General features: G+C 33.9%; 2 protein-coding genes across 2 annotated transcripts in view; one reads left to right on the forward strand and one right to left on the reverse strand.

Annotated features, from left to right (window-relative positions):
* Positions 1–21,132, forward strand: part of LOC123525232 (peroxisomal biogenesis factor 3-like) — a 159,631-nt gene that overhangs the window by 39,353 nt on the left and 99,146 nt on the right. The gene's annotated exons all lie outside the window — the stretch shown is intronic.
* On the reverse strand, positions 9,639–14,182 carry LOC123525872 (GTP-binding protein Di-Ras1-like). The gene is made up of 2 exons (XM_045305029.2): positions 13,840–14,182; positions 9,639–9,889 (listed from the first exon to the last, which is right to left on the reverse strand). The coding sequence occupies exons 1-2, from the start codon at positions 14,180–14,182 to the stop codon at positions 9,639–9,641; spliced, it is 594 nt and encodes a 197-aa protein (XP_045160964.2).

Here is a 21,132-nt window from a genome sequence, read left to right on the forward strand (position 1 = left end):
CATGTGTCGGTGCTACGTTAAATCCAACAACTTTCAAATAGTGCCATTTTCTACAAAAAGTTTTATTTGCAGTTATTTACGTAAAATAAATATTTCATAAGCACTTTTTCCTTATTTTACGGCTAATATTTTAAGCAAAAATTGCAAAGTTTAGCAAATTTTTCCGACGGCGTGTAGAAAATTGTTTTCATACCCAACTTTCGGCATTCAGTGGGACACTAACCGGATTCCGTAGTTTCCCTTTGCCAACGGTGTAGCAAAATATTTCACCAACGGTGCTATAGTAAGAAATAATCCATATCACCGGGCGACAATGCGAGGTTTTACTTTACAAATTCTCGCAACTATGTATATTGGATTTCAATTTCACGATGCGAGGTTTAAAAAAGACATGCGAAAATTAAGACGATAATTGTCGCGCTCTTAACCTCGCGAGGACTGTTAAATTTCGCATGTAAGTATGTTTTCTACGGAAACGTTTATGGGCCTCGCAATGTCGCGTCAGATAACGCAAATATCGACATATTTTCGCGAGAAATCAATATATTATCACAACAAGTCGATATATTTTAATGACTTATTGCATTCATTTTTTCAATGTTTAATAATTTTTCTCGAGATCCGCGTAAGCTATAAAGATATCTCGACATAGTATGACGATATAAAACGCCCCTTTCTTGATTTACTAAAGTGAGTTCTCGTAATATACTCTAGCATAAAACTGCTGTTCTTGTCACTTTTTGGGGGTGTATTAACAAGAGAGAAGACGTGTGTTAACAGAGAGATTTTCGCGCTCACGTGCTTTTATAACACCTTTTTATATATGCGCGTTCCGTGGCAAAGCGTAAACGTATTACGGCTCCAAACGAATAATTCAAATGGAAATGACGTCAACGTGAAAAAACAACTCAGATATTCCCGCGCATTTCACGGAAATTTAATGACGTTGAGGTAGAACGTGTTCATTTATTAGGTTTTTTTCCGCGTTTTATACTAGAATAGCGTTAGCGCATGTTCATTTCGTGTTATAACATCTTGGTACCCTCGCCCTACGGGCTCGGGCACCAAACAATCCCTAGGGATTCTGCAAAGGTTATAACACGAAAAACATGCGTTATCCCTATCCGTCAAATGCAATGCTACAGATATTTTAGGATATCCAAGCAGTCTTAATTTTCTTCATATAAAAACATAAACATTTTATTTATTTATTTCCTTTAATCACCTTTTTAAAGAAATCCGACTGTATTCTAGATGAACTTATTTATATTTTTAATTAAAATTGTTGTTATTTTCGGACGTTTTTTAATGAAATCCATTCATAAAACATAATCATTGTATTTTCTTTTAATTTGAATATTTACTTTTTCTTATGAAATCCATGTTGAACCTAGATCTGCATCAACATCTGACGAACGTCTGTTGTGAAAGTAAACTGTGGATATTTTACTGTGAGGTTGTTTTCTTTTTTAATTTTAAAAACCAAACTGTGTATGCAGTTATTCTCTACTTCATACTATCTGTCAACGAGTAGCATTAAAGCACTTACAAATTGCCGTAAACCAGAAATAAATTTTTAGTCTTGCTATAACTAGAAGCTTTACCGAGTCCCTTTATAGAAAGGCAAATGATCCGCCGAGTGAATATTTGGTGCCTAAGTACTCGTAAACTGCCTATACACAGTGAATCCGCATTTTATTCTGGAATTACCATACGTTTTTATTTTATATTCATGTTCATTGTTTACTCTGCTTGACAGTCCGCCCGCTTAGCTCAGTAGGGAGAGCGCAGATCTACCGAAAGTGGGGTCGTGAGTTCGAGCCCTGGGCGAGGCGTATGTTCCGTGACGATTTGAGAAAAGACATTGTGTCTGAAATCATTCGTCCTCCACCTCTGATTCATGTGAGGAAGTTGGCAGCCACTTGCGGAGAACAGGTTTGTACTGGTACAGAATCCAGGAACACTGGTTAGGTTAACTGCCCGCCGTTACATAACTGAAATACTGTTGAAAAACGGCGTTAAACCCAAAACAAACAAACAAAACTCTGCTTGACGAGACCCAAGATCCACGCATACATACTGAATCCTTAACCCAACCCCACCTTTCCTACGCTCCTGGTCACTGTCATTGAAGTGACTTTGTTTACATATAGTCGGGTTAAGTCGAGAACTTGCGTTAGAAAATCAAGAAAGGGATGGTTTATATCGACATAATATGTCGAGATATCATTACAGCTTACGCGGATCTCGAGTAAAAATGATTAAACATTAAAAAAAGGAATGCAACATGTCAATAAGATATATCGACTTGTTGTGATAATATGTTGATTTCTCGCGAAAATATGTCGAAATTTGCTTTATCTAACATGACATTGCGAGGCCCATAAACGTTTCCGTAGTTTTCGGACAAGGCGACAACGCGATAATTATCGCGTTGTCGCGTGTTGGCGAGGCGACAATTTAAGTGGCACGAACAGGATTCCGTAAGATATACATTGTAGTTAAACACACGGCGCTAGATGCGTATGCATTCTTCCATGTAAAATCAAAGATAGTAGATCGAAATGTTTATAATTTATTGTCAGAACATTGATCTATTCTCTTGACATCTTTTAGAACTGAGCCAGCCTGCGCATCCGCAAAGTCTGGTCAGGATCCATGCTGTTCGCTAACAGTTTCTCTAATAGCAACAGGCTTTGAAAGCGAACAGCATGGATCCTGATGCGGATGTGCAGGCTGGTCTGGATCCATGCTGGTCGCAAAGCCACTATGTTGGTTTTCTCATGGCGCGGCTCAATTGTTATTGCTAATATGTAAACAAATATTTGAAAAATTCATGTTTTGAAAGCTACAGTGTAAAACAAAAAAAGTAACACAATTTAAGATATATTAAACTCTTCTATGCCCTATATTTTTGACGGCGTGTCCTAACTAGCAGTATTATGACAGGTAATTAGCTAGACAATCAATGCTTGTTTCTACCACAGGAGCTCGGAGTCATATCCAAATTTGTAAGTATTTTTTAAAAGTTGATATTAGGGAAACTTTGGATCATAATCGTAAAGGCCGTAAACTCCGCCAATACATAAAAGCCGGATAAGACCAAAAATCTGCGTTCCAGACCTCGACCTCATGTGGTTTCATCAGTCTAAATGGCATTTCCCGTTTCACACTATTAAAGTTTTTATAAAGGCTGAACACCACTAAATCCGACTGTTTTTTATTTCGTTTAAAATTCACTGACTTTGTAATGTTTTTTCGACATTTTCTAGCATATCAGAATTACAGAGACTTGCATTCCTATAAAGAACTATATCGCTACTTTAGAAAAACAAAAAGGGGTTTTTAACTTTTATATAAGAAAACTGCAATTCGTTAAATACAACCCGCTTAATTTACTAGGCACTAGGAAAGGAAAAGGGATTCAGTCTTATACTAATGAGGTACTGCTTACATACAAATACTTAACCATGAATTGCTATATCAAAAATAGCGGCATAACATTTTGAGAAAGCAGGACACAAACATGGAACCTATATACATCATGTCGTATGATCATAGAGAACAAGTGTGTGAAGATATGAAGTTTCATTTCATTCACAGCAGCGGTCAATGAAGCAAACATACATACATGCAAACAGAAGGTTAACAAAAATATGTAAAATAGAAGAGACGATATAACTTTGTGGCAAGGCCAAAATCAGAGTTATGAAAAATGTGCCGCTGATTGCATGCAAGATCACCCCTAAAAAGGGACGTAAACTTCAAACTCCCATAACTTTCACAGGATTTAATAAGTAAATTTTTACTTGTATGTTTATCTATGTTATTCTAAAATAATGAATTATTAGTTAATTAAATTTTTTTTTGGTGTAAGCGACATAAGCTAAGGCAGTGTTTTCTTACTCACAAATAAATTGGACTATATCATTAATTTCAAAAGTGATATTAGGCAATTAAACCATACGAAAATAAATTGGAGTATATATAAATACATATAAAAGGACAATATATAGACACCATGAGCGCAGAAAGGGATAATTTGTTCCAAAATGTAAGTGACAGTGAAGTGTTGAATAAACAACATGGCGTCCCATTAGTATTTTTCCAAGAGAAAAGTCTGTATGGGAACAAGAAACCGGATTTTGAACATTGGTTGAAGCATGAAGAAATATTCATGAGTATATCTGAAGTGACTGATGAAACACATATCACAGGCCTTCAGCGGGTTCGGGGCATGTGGAGAATTTACCTGGATAACCTGGAGGGCAAAGCTACATTGATATCTGAAGGGGTAACCATCAGGGGAAAAACATTACCAATCTTAATGACAAACCCATTAAGACCTGATTATGAGAACACTACAATGGTAAGAATACAAAATATCCCTTTATCTGCTGATGACGGAGTTATTTCTAGAACTCTAATTTTGAAAGGACTTGAAGTCATTTCTATTGCTAGAGAAAAACTTCGCATAAAAGGTAAATTGACTAACTGTGAAACTGGAGACCGTCTCGTGATAATTAAAACATCATCACTGAAAGCTCCGCTGAACAAGTTTATGAACTTTGGACAATTTAATGCACGCGTAATACATAGGGGCCAGGCTAAAAAAGTATTGAAATGCACAAAATGTCTCCAAGAAGGACATCTAATCAATGAATGTAAAAACGAATGGAAATGTCTTTCTTGTCAAAAATCAGGACATAAACAAGGTCAATGTCCTGTCGATAAAGTGTCGTCAGATACCCCGTCGAGCTCCTCAGATACTTCAGACGACGATGACGATATACAGTCGGTCGAGATAAAGGGCGCCGATGGGGACCAAAATCAAACAGTAAAAGGGTCAAACAAGGCTACAGACAGTGGTAAACCCTAAATAATCCTAACGGAGCCTCATGATCATAGACAACAAAAGAAACCTAGACGTAAACATAAAAATAAATCACAACATTCCCAAATTAGCGGACAAACACAAATGGACAAATACCTGATGCACGGAGAAAGCACACCAAACAAGTTCAAATCTGGGTCAATAGCTAGGTCGCCTCCAACGCCTGCCGAAGAAATGAATGACGCCACGAAGAAATCGAGAAATCGTGATAAAGACTGACCTTTCAGTGTCATACTTTGTTAAAATGGCCATTCGCTCGAAAAGAACAATGGACTGCGATTTAGGACTGCGAGTTTTCTCATTAGGTAAAATGTACCTAATGTAGTATATAATATACGGAAAAGTTAAAAAAAAATATAACATATAAAGGATAAAACTATACATATATTATACACGCAAAATATATAGAGTGTATGTATTATACATGCAAAATATATAGTGAAGTGTAAAGACAAAAAAAAATATATAGACAACATATGAACTGTTTCATCTTTTATCAAGAATATGTGCAGATTTATTTCAAAGATGACTGGTATTTTCTTATCCTCGTCTTAACAAAATATTTAAGCAATTTGTAAAGAGAATTAACATTGCGATTATATGGAAAATACCTGTTAGTGTGAATTGAACACTGATTACTGTTTATGAATATGTACATTCAGATAACGGTTATTTTTTTCTACTATTTATTACTTAGTAACCTGTTTTGTAAATGGTTGATTACTTTCATGTATTGTCGTTGAATGCACAAGGTTTGAGAGATCGTGAAAAACGTGAACGTTTAAAGCAATATGTTATAAATCAAAAGGTCGATATCTTGCTTTTGCAGGAAACCCACTTCACGCCTGATATTATAAATCAAGTACAATTTGAATTTAATGATTGGGAGGTATTTAATTCATATGGGACAAGTCACAGCAGTGGGTGTTCAGTGTTTTTTAATAATAGGCATGTGTATGACATAATTGATTTTGAACTAGATGTAAATGGTAGATTTGTTTTCATTAACGTGATGATAGAAGGTAATACTTATACTTTGATAAATATTTACGCAAATAATGACAAAAATAGTAGGAATATTTTCTTTAAAACTATAGATAAACTTATAAATGAAAAATCTCAGGGTATGAAAATTATTGGAGGAGACATGAACGATACTCTTCAGCTAATCGATAGGGTAAATCGAAATAGTAATATAAATAAAACACCGGTAAAAGGTCTTTCGTCACTTATAAAAGCACACAAATTAAGTGACATATGGCGCGAATTAAATATAGACAAACGACAATATACATGGCGGAGGAAAAATGGTACTGAGAAAAGCAGAATAGACTTTTGGTTAATTGAAAACAATTTAATTCCATTAGTACATAACACAGATATAAGGCCAGCTAGTATTAAGTTTACGGACCACCTAGCAATATCGATAAAGATAATGAAACCTGAAAGAAGAGGTAACGGATATTGGAAATTAAATAACATGTACTTAAATGATGAAGAGTATGTTAACATTATTTCTAATGTGATAGAAAAATATGATGTAAGTAATATACCTCGACAACTATCATGGGAACTTTGTAAATTAGAAATTAAAGATAAATCCATAATGTTCGAAAAAAAGAAATGTAAACAAAGAAAAGAAAAAATAAATACACTGGAGAATAAATTACAAAGTTTTATGAAAATTCAATGCCAGAATGTGAAATCGAAAGTCTAGAACAGAAGATCCAAAAGTTATATGAAATTAAAGCAAAGGGAGCGCAAATAAGGTCAAGAGTAGAATACATAGAAGAAGGCGAACAAAATACAAAATATTTTTTGAATCTTGAAAAATCAAGACAAACACAAAAAACTTTTAAACAGGATTAAAGTAGATGATAAAAATATTACAGGTATCTCAAACATACTGAAAGAGGAAGTAAAATTTTATAAAACACTATATAAATCTGAAGGAACAAATATAGCAAGTATTTCGAAATATATTGAAGAAACATCTTTAGAAAATAAATTGACAAAGTCTGATGCTAATCTGTGCGAAGGTTTGATTACATGCAAAGAATGTGAGCAAGCAGTAAAAGATATGAAAGTAAATAAAAGCCCTGGTTTAGATGGCCTTACTTGTGAATTTTATAAAAAATTCTGGACTAAGATATGCTCTTTAGTTACTGACTCCCTAAATGAAGAATTTGCAAAAGCAGAACTTTCAAATACACAAAGACTAGGAATTTTATCATTAATATATAAGAAAGGTGACCCAAGAAACCTAGAGAACTGGCGACCGATAACATTATTGAACAACGATTACAAAATTGCAGCAAGGGTATTAGCAAATAGGCTTCAAAAAATTATTTATAAAATAATAAACACTGACCAACAAGGATATATAAAAAAATAGATTTATCGGCTATAATCTGAGACAAATACAAGACATAATAGACTATGCGGAACAACTTCAAATAGAAGGAACAATACTATTCTTAGACTTTAGAAAGGCTTTTGATACGGTTGAGTGGGACTTCCTTTTTATCGTACTTAAACATTTTGGCTTCAAACCAACTTTTATTCAGTGGATTAAAACACTTTATTCTAATAGAAAATCTTGTATCTTAAATAATGGCTGGAAATCTGAAAGCTTTAGCTTACATCGCGGTATAAGACAAGGCTGTCCGATTTCAGCTCTGCTCTTTATATTGGTAGCAGAAATAATGGCTTTGAATATTAGAAACTCGGATGATATAACAGGCATACCAGTAAATTCAGAAATAGGAAAGAAGTCAATAAAAGTTTCGCAGCTAGCAGATGATACAACTTTATTTTTGGGTAAAGAAACGGAAATTGAGAAAGTTTTGGAAATAATTTTAAAGTTTGGCAAATTGTCAGGATTAAAATTAAATAAAAACAAAACTGAAGGAATGTGGGTCGGTAAATTAAAATTCAGCAAAATACAAATTGGCGGGATAAATTGGCCTGAAAAACCAGTCAAAGTTTTAGGCATTTATTTTGGTCATAATGCATCTAAATGTTCTGAATTAAATTGGGAAGAAAAAATTGTCAAATGCAAAACCATAATTGATAAGTGGAAAAAAAGAAAAATTTCTATTTTTGGCAGGGTTCAAATAATCAAAACACTAATCATACCAAAGTTCACATACGCTTTTCATGCACTAGAGGTTCCAAAATGTGTAATTATAGAGATTAACAAGTTGATATTTGATTTTCTCTGGAATGGTAAACGAGAAAAAATAAAAAGAACTACAATGATTGGAAAGAAACTTAACGGGGGAATTGAAATGATTGATAATGAGTCTTACATTAGCGCAATTAAAATTAAATGGATAAACTCCCTTCTAGATGAAAAACAAGCTAATTGGAAAATATTACCAAACTATTTCTTATCAAAGTTCGGATATAACTTTCTCGTATTCTTTATGAATATTGACAGTCCAAAATGTATTAATACAACAACTCTACCAAAGTTCTATCAAAATCTTCTAGACATCTGGATTAATTTGAAAAACAAAGAACGGTATCATTGTAATACCTTTTACGATATTAGAAAGGAAATACTGTGGGGTAATAGATTTATTAAACATAATAAAAATGCTTAATATTTCCTACATGGATTAGATCAAAATTAATTTTTGTTAATGATATTATCAATGATAATGGCGAAAAAGAGGCTAATTTTATAAGACAGAAATTATTAAATAAAAATGATTGGATTGCAGAATTTAACACATTGGTAAACGCTATTCCAAAAAAGTGGAAAAGAAGTTTACGGTCTGAAGTTTCGTAAAAACTGAGCTGAAAATTAAAATTGGAAATGACGATCTTAAGAGTAGCGACAACAAAACAATATATAACCATCTAGTTTCCAACCGATGTACAAAACCATATATACATGATTATTGGAAACAACATCTTGAATACGATATCCAATGGAACACCTTCTATGACTTCATACACTCTTTACAAGATAATAGAATAAAAGAATTCAAGTATAAATTAATAAATAGAATATTTCCATGCAATGAAATACGATACAGGTGGAAAATGTTAAACTCACCTAACTGTTTAGTTTGTAACCAAGTGGAAACTTATGAACATGTTTTTGTAGAATGTCCGAGAACAGATAACATATGGACGGATGTCCATAATGTACTTAAATCTTGCGGCATATGCAATAATATACGACATTTAAAAACTATTGTTATAGGATATAAGATTTCAGATCCAACCTATTATTATATTAATACTATACTGTCTCTTGTCGGATTCTGCATTTATAAAGCTTATTTCCTTAGCAACTGTCGAGAACGTAACTATGATATTGTTAATCTGTTTAAATCTGAATACAGAATTATGTTTAAATATCTTACCAACAGGAAAGTAAACAATCTTTTCACACTTAAATTTCATGAATATGCAGAATCATGATATAATAACAGAGAATGAACTACATATTTGTTTATTTTTGCCATTTTACTTGCTTGTATACACTTGTTTTTGTACAATGATTGATTAATAAAAAAAAAAAAAAAAAAGTTAATTAAATTGACAGCCATACATGTTTCAAGACTGTTGTTAATGTCTTCAAAACCAAGGTGATAAAGCTTTTACTTTGATTACAAATAAATGTCCTTTAGTTTCAATTGACAGGTTATAATAATCCAGTTTATAGTCATGATGAATCTTGCATTTTTAGTGTGTGTATCACTATAAAACACTTTTTTTTACAGCACGATTACTTGCGAAAGAGTGATGAAAACCTCTTCCTGAAGGAATTCTTATTTTCATCGGGTAGTGCCATACTATCCCCATAGAAACCTAGCAGACATGAAAGGACATCTTTTATCCCCTCTCCGGAGGCAGCGCACACTTCCTTGTGTTTGCATTCAAAATCAATGGTCACAACACAATCCGCAATGATAGGATGTACTTCACGCGGTGATTTGTCGATCTTATTTGCAACGACCACAAGAGGAACATCATCACCTGAAAAATAATCTCCATCTTTTAAAGCATGTTTTTTGTTTTGTTTTTCTTTCGCTAAATTTTGGATTAATGTTTGGAGAGAAGGAGAGAGGGAGGCGTGTGGGACTTGAGAATCTTTGAAAGACAAGTGAGCAAACATGTTCGTGCTATAATGTATTCGGAAGTTTAACATCATTTACTAGTAACAGCTTGTAACATATGGACTCACTAATGAAATAATTCTCAGAATATTAAATAAATAGTACATTCTTCCCAAAATAATCTGTTTATTTTAACGAATGACACATAAGTCTAATCCTTGACATTTACTCAGTTTTATCCAGGTGTTGTCATTTTGATAAGGACACACTTAATAAACTCAAATGTTACAACTAATCGCTCATTTTTATCAAAACAATTATGAATGTAGACTATTTCTAGTGATTTCTTTAACCGTGTATTTGTTTTTAAATTCGATACCAGGATAAAAAAAGTATTATGGACTTACTATATTTACCTAGCTATAATATGAAATAGAGACTTACCCTAAGTCCTTTTTTATATCAATATCAATTATAAAGACCAAATTATATTATTTACACGTTGCTTTCTTCAGAAATACAACAGATTTAGTTTTATCGAAGTCCCTTTTTATTGCTTATTGAATTATGATTTGCACGTGCACACTATTGTCTTAAAACGGTTTTATCAAAACAACTTTGCTTAATAAAACCAGTACGTCATGCAGAAGTATTCCTAGAATTACTACTAGTAATCGAATATTTTAAAATTGCTAGCCTTTGTTAAAGTATTCGCCTTTCTACTATAATATGCAGATTATCTTTTTGAAGCTACCTCCTATAACAGTTTTAAGATAGCTAAAACTAGAGTGAAATATCAAGGGTCTTTGAACAATTTGAATAGAACAAAGACTTTTGTTTTATGCTAACTGATGAAATACTGTGTTTTATCAGTGAGATAAGCCGTATCACTCACTGATATCACTCACTGTAAATGCCGATCTACTTGTACATTGTGTATGAATTTTAAAATATTTGCTTAAAACAGGATGAAAATTGTAGTCGCACTTTGTTCTTTATAGTATATTTCTCGATTCAAATTAATGAGAATTTCATAACGTGATGCAGCAAGAAATAAAATAAAATGGAACTTTATGTTGTGTGCGTCTTTCTAACGTCACAACACGTCTGCCGTCATGTCTTTTACGAGCGTCTGCTTCCCGCGCAGAGATAAAATTTATTGCAAAATGCACATCTCAACGTAATTAAGCATACAAGAAAAATAAAATTTATTTGTTTTTCGTAAATATGGAATATATGTCACCTCGAAGCAAACAAATATCCTCTATATATTCATCTATTGTTTAAAATAGTTCCGCTTGGTAATGTTGTCTTAGACAGAGCGGCGTCTGTGATTTTTGTTTTGGTGTCTTACTTTAAATAAAAGGAAATTACCGGTACCTCTTGACGTAAACACTTGCATTCCCTGACTATATCCATTTAATGACAATAGTTTCTATTCATCATTTAAAAAAAGACAATGCGGTGAGGTCAAGTGAGTTCATGTATTATAGGAGGCATTTAATTAGTCTAGGGAGTTTGAGGAGAGAACGTCTTTAAACAGTAATATTTAAATTCATACATACAGTATTTTTTTTCATTCTGTATTGATTTTACAGATACAAAATGTTTGTATGCACGTGATTGAGCGTACAGCTCTGTATATTTCTTTCTATAAATAGAACACGATGTCATAATTTATTTATTAGAATGCTTATTACGTCATTCTAGTAATAGATTCATCATGAATGATTCTATTTATTAGCTCACCTGTCACATAGTGACAAGGTGAGCTTTTGTGATCACCCGTCGTCCGTCGTCTGTGCGTGCGTGCGTGCGTCCGTCCGTCAACAGTTTTTTGTCTGCACGATAGTGGTTTCATTTATGATTTTATTTTAACCAAACTTGCATACAACTTGTATCACCATAAGATCTCGGTTCCTCTCTTGAACTGGCCAGATCCCATCATGGGTTCCAGAGTTACAGCCCCTGAAAGGGCCAAAATTAGCTATTTTGACCTTGTCTGCAAAGTAACAGCTTTATTTATGATTTGATTTTTACCAAACTTGCACACAACTTGTATCACCATAAGATCTCGGTTCCTTTCTTGAACTGGCCAGATCCCATTATTGGTTCTAGAGTTATGGTCCCTGAAAGGGCCAGAATTAGCTATTTTGACCTTGTCTACACAATAGCAGCTTTATTTATGATTTGAATTTAATCAAACTTACAAAAAACTTGTATCACCACAAAATATTCGTTCCTTTCTTGAACTGGCCAGATTCCATCATGGGTTCCAGAGTTATGGCCCGTTAAAGGTCCAAAATTTGCTATTTTGGCTTACACGTTGGCTTACATCATAAATGGAACCACTATCGTGCAGACAAATAATTGTTAAATCCAAGATTTATTGTTGTTGAAGATATTTTGGAAGTTTGTATCAAATCAAACCATAAATGAAGTCTCCATATGGCTGCATATGGAGACTTCATTTATGGTTTGATTTGATACAAACTTTCAAAATATCTTCAACAACAATAAATCTTGGATTTAACAATTATTTGTCTGCACGATAGTGGTTCCATTTATGATTTTATTTTAACCAAACTTGCATACAACTTGTATCACAGTAAGATCTCGGTTCCTTTCTTGAACTGGCCAGATCCCATTATGGGTTCCAGAGTTATGGCCCCTGAAAGAGCCAAAATTAGCTATTTTGACGTTGTCTACACAATAGCAGCTTCATTTATGATATTATTTTAACCAAACTTGCACACAACTTGTATCACCACAAGATATTGGTTCCTTTCTTGAACTGGCCAGATTCCATCATGGGTTCCAGAGTTATGGCCCGTTAAAGGTCCAAAATTTGCTATTTTGGCTTTTGCAGCCATATGGAGACTTCATTTATGGTTTGATTTGATACAAACTTCCAAAATATCTTCAACAACAATAAATCTTGGATTGCATGATAAATCTGTCAGATCCAAAAATTATTTTATATCTGATTGCCTCCCCTGATTGTAATCAAAATAGATTTATATCAGTAAGTCCTTATAGGAATTATTTGAAATTTCATTATTGTCATTAGTTTGACTGAGACAATCAGGGTAGATAACTATGGACTGATTTTATGTCAAATTACCTCCCTTTATTTCAAATTAAAATGGGTATTTCTCCATAACTAATGAAGATACTGATCTGAAATTTCATTTTATGTCATCAGATGGACTTGTACAATCAATGAAGATACATATTGACTGAATTTATGACAAATTACCTCCCTTTATTTTTATCTAAATGAATATACCTTAGCAGCTTCTAATGAGAATGGTGTGAAACGATCAATTTGAGCAATGGTACTCAGGTGAGCCATACAGGGCCATCATGGCCCTCTTGTATAATAATGAGATTATTCTCATATTAGAACTATAATGACATTCTAAAACTGAAAAAAAGATCCTAAACTGCCACCGCGCACGCGAACTGACTTCATTTATTACTGCAAGTAGTAACTAGGTCATCCAAGATGGTGCTCATTTGTGGTAAGTCGGGTTCACCAAACTTTGATAACATGTATGTGTGTGTGCGGGTATGTGCGTGCGTGTTGTGTGGGAGGAGGGTGCAACAAATGCTTTGCCTCCACAATTCAACGTAAGAAACAACATTTAGACCTTAATTCAATGTTACTTATTACAGAAAAAAAAGAGTTTAAATATTTCCTATATTCTTGATGAAACCGAAAAACAAATAGTACAAATGTTTACTGAAGTGCGTAAGATGCGTTTTCTAACAATTTTGGGGAAAGCTGGATATCTGAGGTAGGTTGTTTCCTTTGCCGTTCGCTAAAATATCCTTATAAAACTGCTATAATCCATTTGTGAATTTTACCTTTTATGGTGATAATTTCACTCAACAGTTTTGTCACATAGTCGAAAGAGTCCTGGTCGTCTACGGCATACGTCAAGACAAACGCCTCTGCAGCCTTTATTGCCATTTTCCTCAAACCCTTGAAGGGAAATTGCGTAGCCTCAGAGTATTGCAGTTGTTCTGGTACTTTGCCATCTAAACTATTTTCGCTCCTCCGTTTTCTGTCATCTAGACCTAGGTCCCTAGAGCTGATCTTCTCTAGTTGCTTTAGGACAGTAGTCTTACCAACATTTTTCAGGCCCATTATAAGTACCGATGTACTTGTATGGATTCTTAATACTTCCGGTGCACTCTGTCGCTTCATATTGGCCCTGTATTACACATAATATGTTATTACACAAGAGATCTTGGAAACTAGTATTTACTTCATCAGTCGAGCAAAAAATACTTCTTAGGTAAAAGTTGTACACAGAAGAGGATAGGCTTTACAGATTATTTCACATTATTACGTATTCTATAAATAAATAGTATAGCACGATCGGCGAACTATCATATTTCAGGGTCAAACTATAGTCTTATTGGTACTCGTGAATATGCAATGGTACCCTGTTTTGTCAACAAAACCAAATTACTGTGTCAAACTAACAATAGTTTCCAACGTTATTAGTCTCAACCATATTATCAGTCGAATGTCTGATATAAATTAAATGTATATCTTCAATACCAGAGTATCAGACATATATCTGTACCAAACCAAACGTTTCAACCAAATCGTTGTTTCAGATCTTACTATTTTTATATGATTATATCGGATATTAAAAAAAAGCACGATATTTGAAAAAAGTAGCATAATAACAAATTTTGACCAGATCTGTTTCATTGGTGCGGGGGTACGAAAAAAAAAGAATAAAAAAGTACGTGTTTCTGAAATAATTTGAACAGTTATTCCGATGAACAACTTTTTAGTTTCGTGAGGCCATACTCCGAGCCCGAAATGGCAACCGTTTCCAATTTACAGGCGGTAATATGTCGCAATAGGATATGAATATAAACACAGCCAAATAGAATAACAAGTACATTTGATCGTGCTAGTGGCCTGTTGTGGTCCAGGTACGCTATTCCGATAAAGTAACATATCCCATATATTCTTATTATATCCTTTAAAACATCATTTTTGTCGAGCCCGCTTGCGGAAGCGAAGACATGGTTGTCCAAATGTCTGTTCGGTGTATGTGCGTGCGTGCGTGCGCGTGCGTGCGTCCGGATTTGTTTGTCCGGACCATAACTGACGTGCATGGAGCAATCTCATTTATATTTGGCATGAATGTTAACCCCAGTGAGACGGAGTGTCATGCGTAAACCCCAGGTTCCTAACTCAAAGTTCAAGGTCATACTTAGAGGTCAAAGGTCAAATTCAATAACGACTTTGTCCGGAGCATTGCTTCGTAATGCATAGAGGGATTTTAATGTAACTTGGCACAATTGTTTACCATCATGAGACGGAGTGTCATGCTCAAGAATCAGGTCCCTAGGTCTAAGGTCAAGGTCACACTTAGAGGTCAAAGGATACAAGAATGACAAATTTGTCCGGAGCATTTCTTCTTCATGCATAAAGGGATTTTGATGTAACTTGGCACAAATGTTCACCACCATGAGACGGAGTGTCGTGCGCAAGAACCAGGTCCTTAGGTCTAAGGTCAAGGTCACACTTAAAGGTCAAAGGTCAGATACAAGAATGACTTTGTCTGGATCATTTTTTTTTTCATGCATAGAGGGATTTTGATGTAACTTGGCACAGTTGTTCACCATCATGAGATGGTGTGTCATGCGCAAGAACCTAGAATTACTTCCCTTTGTTGTTACTATAAATAGCTTATATTGTAACTTTTTTATTAATGGTCGTAGGGAAAAATCAAGACCACTTGTATTTTGACCTATCTCTACTGGTAAGGATTTTTATGTGGACTTAGATTTTTTTTTTAAGATTTACTTCCCTTTGTTGTCTCTACAAATAACTTATATTGTAACTTTTTGCAATTTTTTTTTATTTGGCATAAATGTTTGCCTTAATGCGACAGAGTGTCGTGTGCAACTCTCAGTCCTTTTGACAGCTGACGGGCTCGACATGTTGCCCGTGGGCATCTAGTCTTTTTATATTATACATTGTAATGAAAACACTTTATATCTTAACAACAAGTCAAGTTTATTTTTAATTTTACACAAAAACGGCGGTCTTACAGGCACTGACACCGACCAGAAAGAAAAATTCATTACAGCTAACTTTGTTTACATGTCATACCGTAGCCTTTTATAAAATACAGAAACATGGCTCTACATAAAATGTCCGTCAGTTGTTGTCATGAGAAAATATTCGTCTGCATGTCACTCTCCAAAAACTCTCAGTCGAAGAGAAATTCCACTGAAAAGGTAAATGCCATCAAGGCTTACATTAGAAAAAACCTACGTAAAACATCTGCTTAACCACTGGTCTAATATTAAAATTATTTAACATTTTGATGGCTGTCTAAAGAAAAAAATATTCACAATATTCCGATTTGTAAAACCCGTTGCGCTTGAGCTTAAAATAGAAAATTCCTCCTTCAACCACGGGACAGATTTTGAAAATAATGTTACGACAATTGTCCTTGGAGAACCTTTTACTAAAGGGGTTAAGGCCGTCTGGATTTCTCCAACAATTAACATATTTGATTTGAAAAGGGGCTAGTCTTCCATATATCACTTTTTGGAAAACTTTGATTTTTAAGGTCAGTTTTATAGTAATTTTGCATATTTCCTTCTTAGATGACTCTTTACCAAAAACTCTCAAGTACCTATTCTAGCTGTGACACGAAAGTCAGTGATCTAGGGCAATTATGATTATCCTGCAAGATGATATTTAAGCAACTATGGAATAGTACCACCATGAAAACACGTCGCATAAATTCAATAATGTACCCATTTGAGCCCGCAATGCGACGAGGCATAAATATAGATTACCGGGGAACGAACCATACTGTAAGATAGGGTTTAATTTAGTTAATACAATTTTTTCCAAGATCTTGTTGTTTAGTCATCAACATGTCGTTACAAGCTTGAGAAACAAGAGTTGCATCGGACAAATCGTTGGGAAAATAGTGTTCCGAGAGTCAAAATAAGTGTTTAGATTATGAGTAGGCAAAAATGAAAAAGTATTGTAATATGTACGAACATGTTGCATATAATAGGTACAGTCGTGTGTCTAATTCAAGCTGTCCGTGAAAGTACGTAGTCATACCTATTTGGTAGAACTAGACAAGTTTCGAGCAAATATATAAAACATCGGTTAACTCCTCCGCCATCATGAAGTGGACTAAAGTCATTCGTAGTTTTGATTACGCAACCAATACTTTATGTTCTTAACGGCGAACTGCAAAAGTCTATATATCTGCATATATAGCATAAATGTATTAGAACGATTCAATGACTTTAGAAAAAAAAAAGAAAATTATGAGCAACTTACCCGTTATCCATTCTGAAGACTGTTCCAGAGACAATGCTGATATTGATATCACGGCTGCGTTCTTCTGAGGACTAATTAACACATTTTGTGAGATGCTTTAAGGTAGCGCAAACTGTGAATTTTGCATTCTTCGTAACTACACAAATTTTCCTATATCTCGTTTTAGTCACTTGAAATGATTGCTTTAATTACTTGTCAAAAGTCTGACAGCGGAAAATGAAAAGAAACAGTATTGCTTCTTTAAGAAGGGATGTCTAAACATATTAACTTGATAACGTGTATACGAAATTTATCGTCAAGAATTCATAGAGCTAAAACATTCAAACTTGGACAACAAGCAGACAAGTCATGACATTTTGAAGTTAAGAAAACACCGGCACATGGATGCAGCCGTTTAAGTGTTTATAACTGCTAATTTATTTAATATAGTACTGATAAACAATTACAGATTCTGGAATTTAGATACTTAGTATGATAGTTTCTGTTGTTCAATTTAGAATAATAGAGATATTATAGTTTTGTAATGACGATTAGTTTTATATTCCCAGATCATGTTTCATATTGTAATGAAATTAAAATATTTTGGCACTTTTACTTACTCTATATACAATTTCTGTATCGGATATATTTGGTGGCTTTTTATCTGTTACATTAATAAATTCTGTTTTTACGTAAACTATGTACATCACCTTTTATTATACTTGAGAAGTAACAGTTACTGCTAATTAAGTCGATCTAACTGAGGTTGAGCAGTAATTTTAGTTTGAGCTAGTATTGACTTTTCAGTTTTATCTGTAAGTATGTGCATATATAAATGATGTATACTGTATAAAATATGAGAGTTTTTATGATGATTTTATAATTATGTGAAGATTTTTATAGCTGTATATAATAGTCCCTTGTAATTCCGATTGAAATGGCCATGTACATTGTGCATTGCTTGTAATGTTATTTTAACCTGAATGTATATGAATGAAACTTTAATAAAGAAATATATTAATACAGTTATAGTATTATACAATTGGATAAAAGAATGTGTTTTTCGCAATTATGTCTTAGAAAGGGAACTTTTCGCTGTATTCTGCACATATATAGATTGACATTCTACAAACTGACTTCTAAGATCCGTAAATAACTGCACTAGAATCCAGATTTTGTCTACAGTCAAAACGACATCCATAAATATCAAAACAGACAAAACGCTCACAGATTGACTGATATTATTTTGTTTTGGATGATATGGTGAATTTCGGCTGCAAATAGGAATGATGTCGGCCCGACGTCGGCAGACGGTATCGGGCCAACATCATAATGACATTGGTCCGATATTGGCAAACAATATTTGGCCAAGATCAAAATGATATTGGCCCGATATTGGCGAAATAGTGTGACATGCAGTGCTATGACAAAGTTTTCTTAAAATATACACTTTATTAATTCTCAGAGTAATTTTCTTGAGAACTGATGTGTCTCGCATCATGTGTATGATGCTTATTTGATTTTATTGATATAATATTTTTCACAACTGTATACTGCATGTTTTATACAGTTACGTAAGCTTTCTGTATATTCTTAACACAATTAGAATTCTAAACATATTTATATTTTCAGTTTTTTTTTGTAAATATAAATATTTCTATGGCGGCATTTTACAAAAAAAATAATAATGCATCTTAATTATTACCTCCCTTTATTACATATAAAATTTTGATAAATACCGTCTACAAATTTTGTTTGGAACCTAGTTTGATTAATTCTGGCATACATCATATTTGCTTAATAGATTAGCATATATAAACAATTAGATTACTTTTTCACGTTTATCAATAATATTTTGAAAAATATAGTTAAATTAGAGAATCCAATAGCGGCCCGATGTCAATCCGACTTACGAAATAGTTACACTGATTGATGTCGATCTACCGATTTCAATATTTAGCGGCACTACAACGGCCCGACGTCGGCCCTATATCGGCACATTTTGTCGACATTCCGACATTATACCTATATCGGACCGATATAGTCATGCTGGCTGGGATATTGTTTATTATAACTAAAATGATTTGACAAAGGTAAATAGTAAAAGTGGAAACTCCACAGGTCGCTCAACACAATAAAAACGAAAATGTTGCAGGCTCGGTTTGATTGAGCCTGTTCATGGACGGTAGTTGAAATACATGCTACCGTCCATGCCCTCTAGCCCCGGGTTGAGTAGAACTCAACATTTACACGTTAAAAAGTACAAATTTTTTTTTTAGAGACATCCGCAGATGTGTTCATACGGCGGTGCACATGGAACCTTCAATGCGACACTAGTGTGTAATTCCATGAAAAGCGGCGTATGGTCCCCAGGTAAAATAATGGGTTTGCCCTAAACGAGAAAACATTGAGCAGAAATAAACAAACTGGAATTTAGAAAGGGGATCTGAGGTTATGGAGCCTGCATATCACAGGAACTGCCAAAAGACAAAATTTAAAAGCAGGCGCCATATCCAAGGGGTGATTATACAATACCCAAAGCTATAAAAGCGGTAGTATTGGAACCACCCAGGCCGAAAATGCTCATGTTCGGAAACTAAACAGTATCAATAACACGACATAAAGCCACGGACAGACAAACATAATATCACACCCTATATTGCAGTTTATGTATGGATTTGCACGTGATTAATAAAGACGAGTTTACAACGCTTTTGGTTACCCTGAAGTTTCACCGAATGTTTTATTCTAATGCGCATGCGCCTATTCTGTGAATAAGTATGCATACATAATATCTTCTTTATATTACGAATTGTTTTGCCACAATAAAAAGATTTTGATCACACATATTATTGAACAAAATGACAGATATTATGTCTTACCTGAGAAGCCGCCTTTATTCTTATTATGGACAGAGTAGAATCAGAATTCTCAAGTCTATATCCACTCACAAAACTGTCATATAAATCGTTCCTTTCATTTTAAATGTCATATTTTCTTTTTATTTTATCTGTCAAAAGAGTTTTTTTCTTCAAAAAGCTGTTTTACATATTTTTCTCCGACTTGAATGATATCAGAACAGAGCATATATCTGTTATAAATTTTGAAGGGACGCGGCTGTGTACTTAAACTTAAAAGGGTTAAGCATCTTAAACAACCAGAATGGTATACAGATTCCATAAAGGAAACACGGCAGAAAGAGAGATAAGTTTCATCATATGAAAGATTACAAAAATGGCGTAATAAAACTAAAAGCACCTATCTTAAAACTGTTTCTGGTCAGTCTTTGGCTTCAGTGAAACTCCCTTCAGTTCTCAAAATCAATAATGAAGTCATAGAAGGCGACATGAATATTGCAAATGCGATGAATGTGCACTTTATACATATCGCGAATATTATCGGTAGGGTTCCTTTTAATGAAGTTAATTTCTCTGATCTTAAATCATGTTGTGATGTGAAATTGAATAATGTGACTTTTAACATTGAACACATAACAGTCCATGAAGTTAAAAATCTTAGTAATAATTTAGATACAACTAAAGCAACTGGTGTTGATGGTATAGGACCTCGTGTTATAAGATTGTCCTCTGACTACTTAATAAATTGCATAACCAGTTTAATTAATAAATGTAATGACCAGAGTGTTTTTCCAGACAAATTTAAAAGAACTTGTGTACTACCTTTACATAAAACTAGTCCTCTAGACGACCCAAATAATTATAGACCAATTTCTATTTTACCGACTTTATCAAAAATATTTGAAAAGCATGTTGCTTTACAGTTACAAAACTTTTTTCAGTCAACTTATATTTTGCATGCGGCTCAGTCAGGTTTCA

This window comes from Mercenaria mercenaria, chromosome 3, assembly GCF_021730395.1.
Source record: "Mercenaria mercenaria strain notata chromosome 3, MADL_Memer_1, whole genome shotgun sequence".
Taxonomy (NCBI): domain Eukaryota; kingdom Metazoa; phylum Mollusca; class Bivalvia; order Venerida; family Veneridae; genus Mercenaria; species Mercenaria mercenaria.

Coding starts and splice junctions, on each gene's coding strand:
- LOC123525872 (XM_045305029.2), bottom strand. CDS start 14,182: ATGAAGCGACAGAGTGCACCGGAAGTATTAAGAATCCATACAAGTACA. Junction 9,890..13,839: donor TGAAATTATCACCATAAAAG/GTAAAATTCACA, acceptor ATTATTTTTCAG/GTGATGATGTTCCTCTTGTG.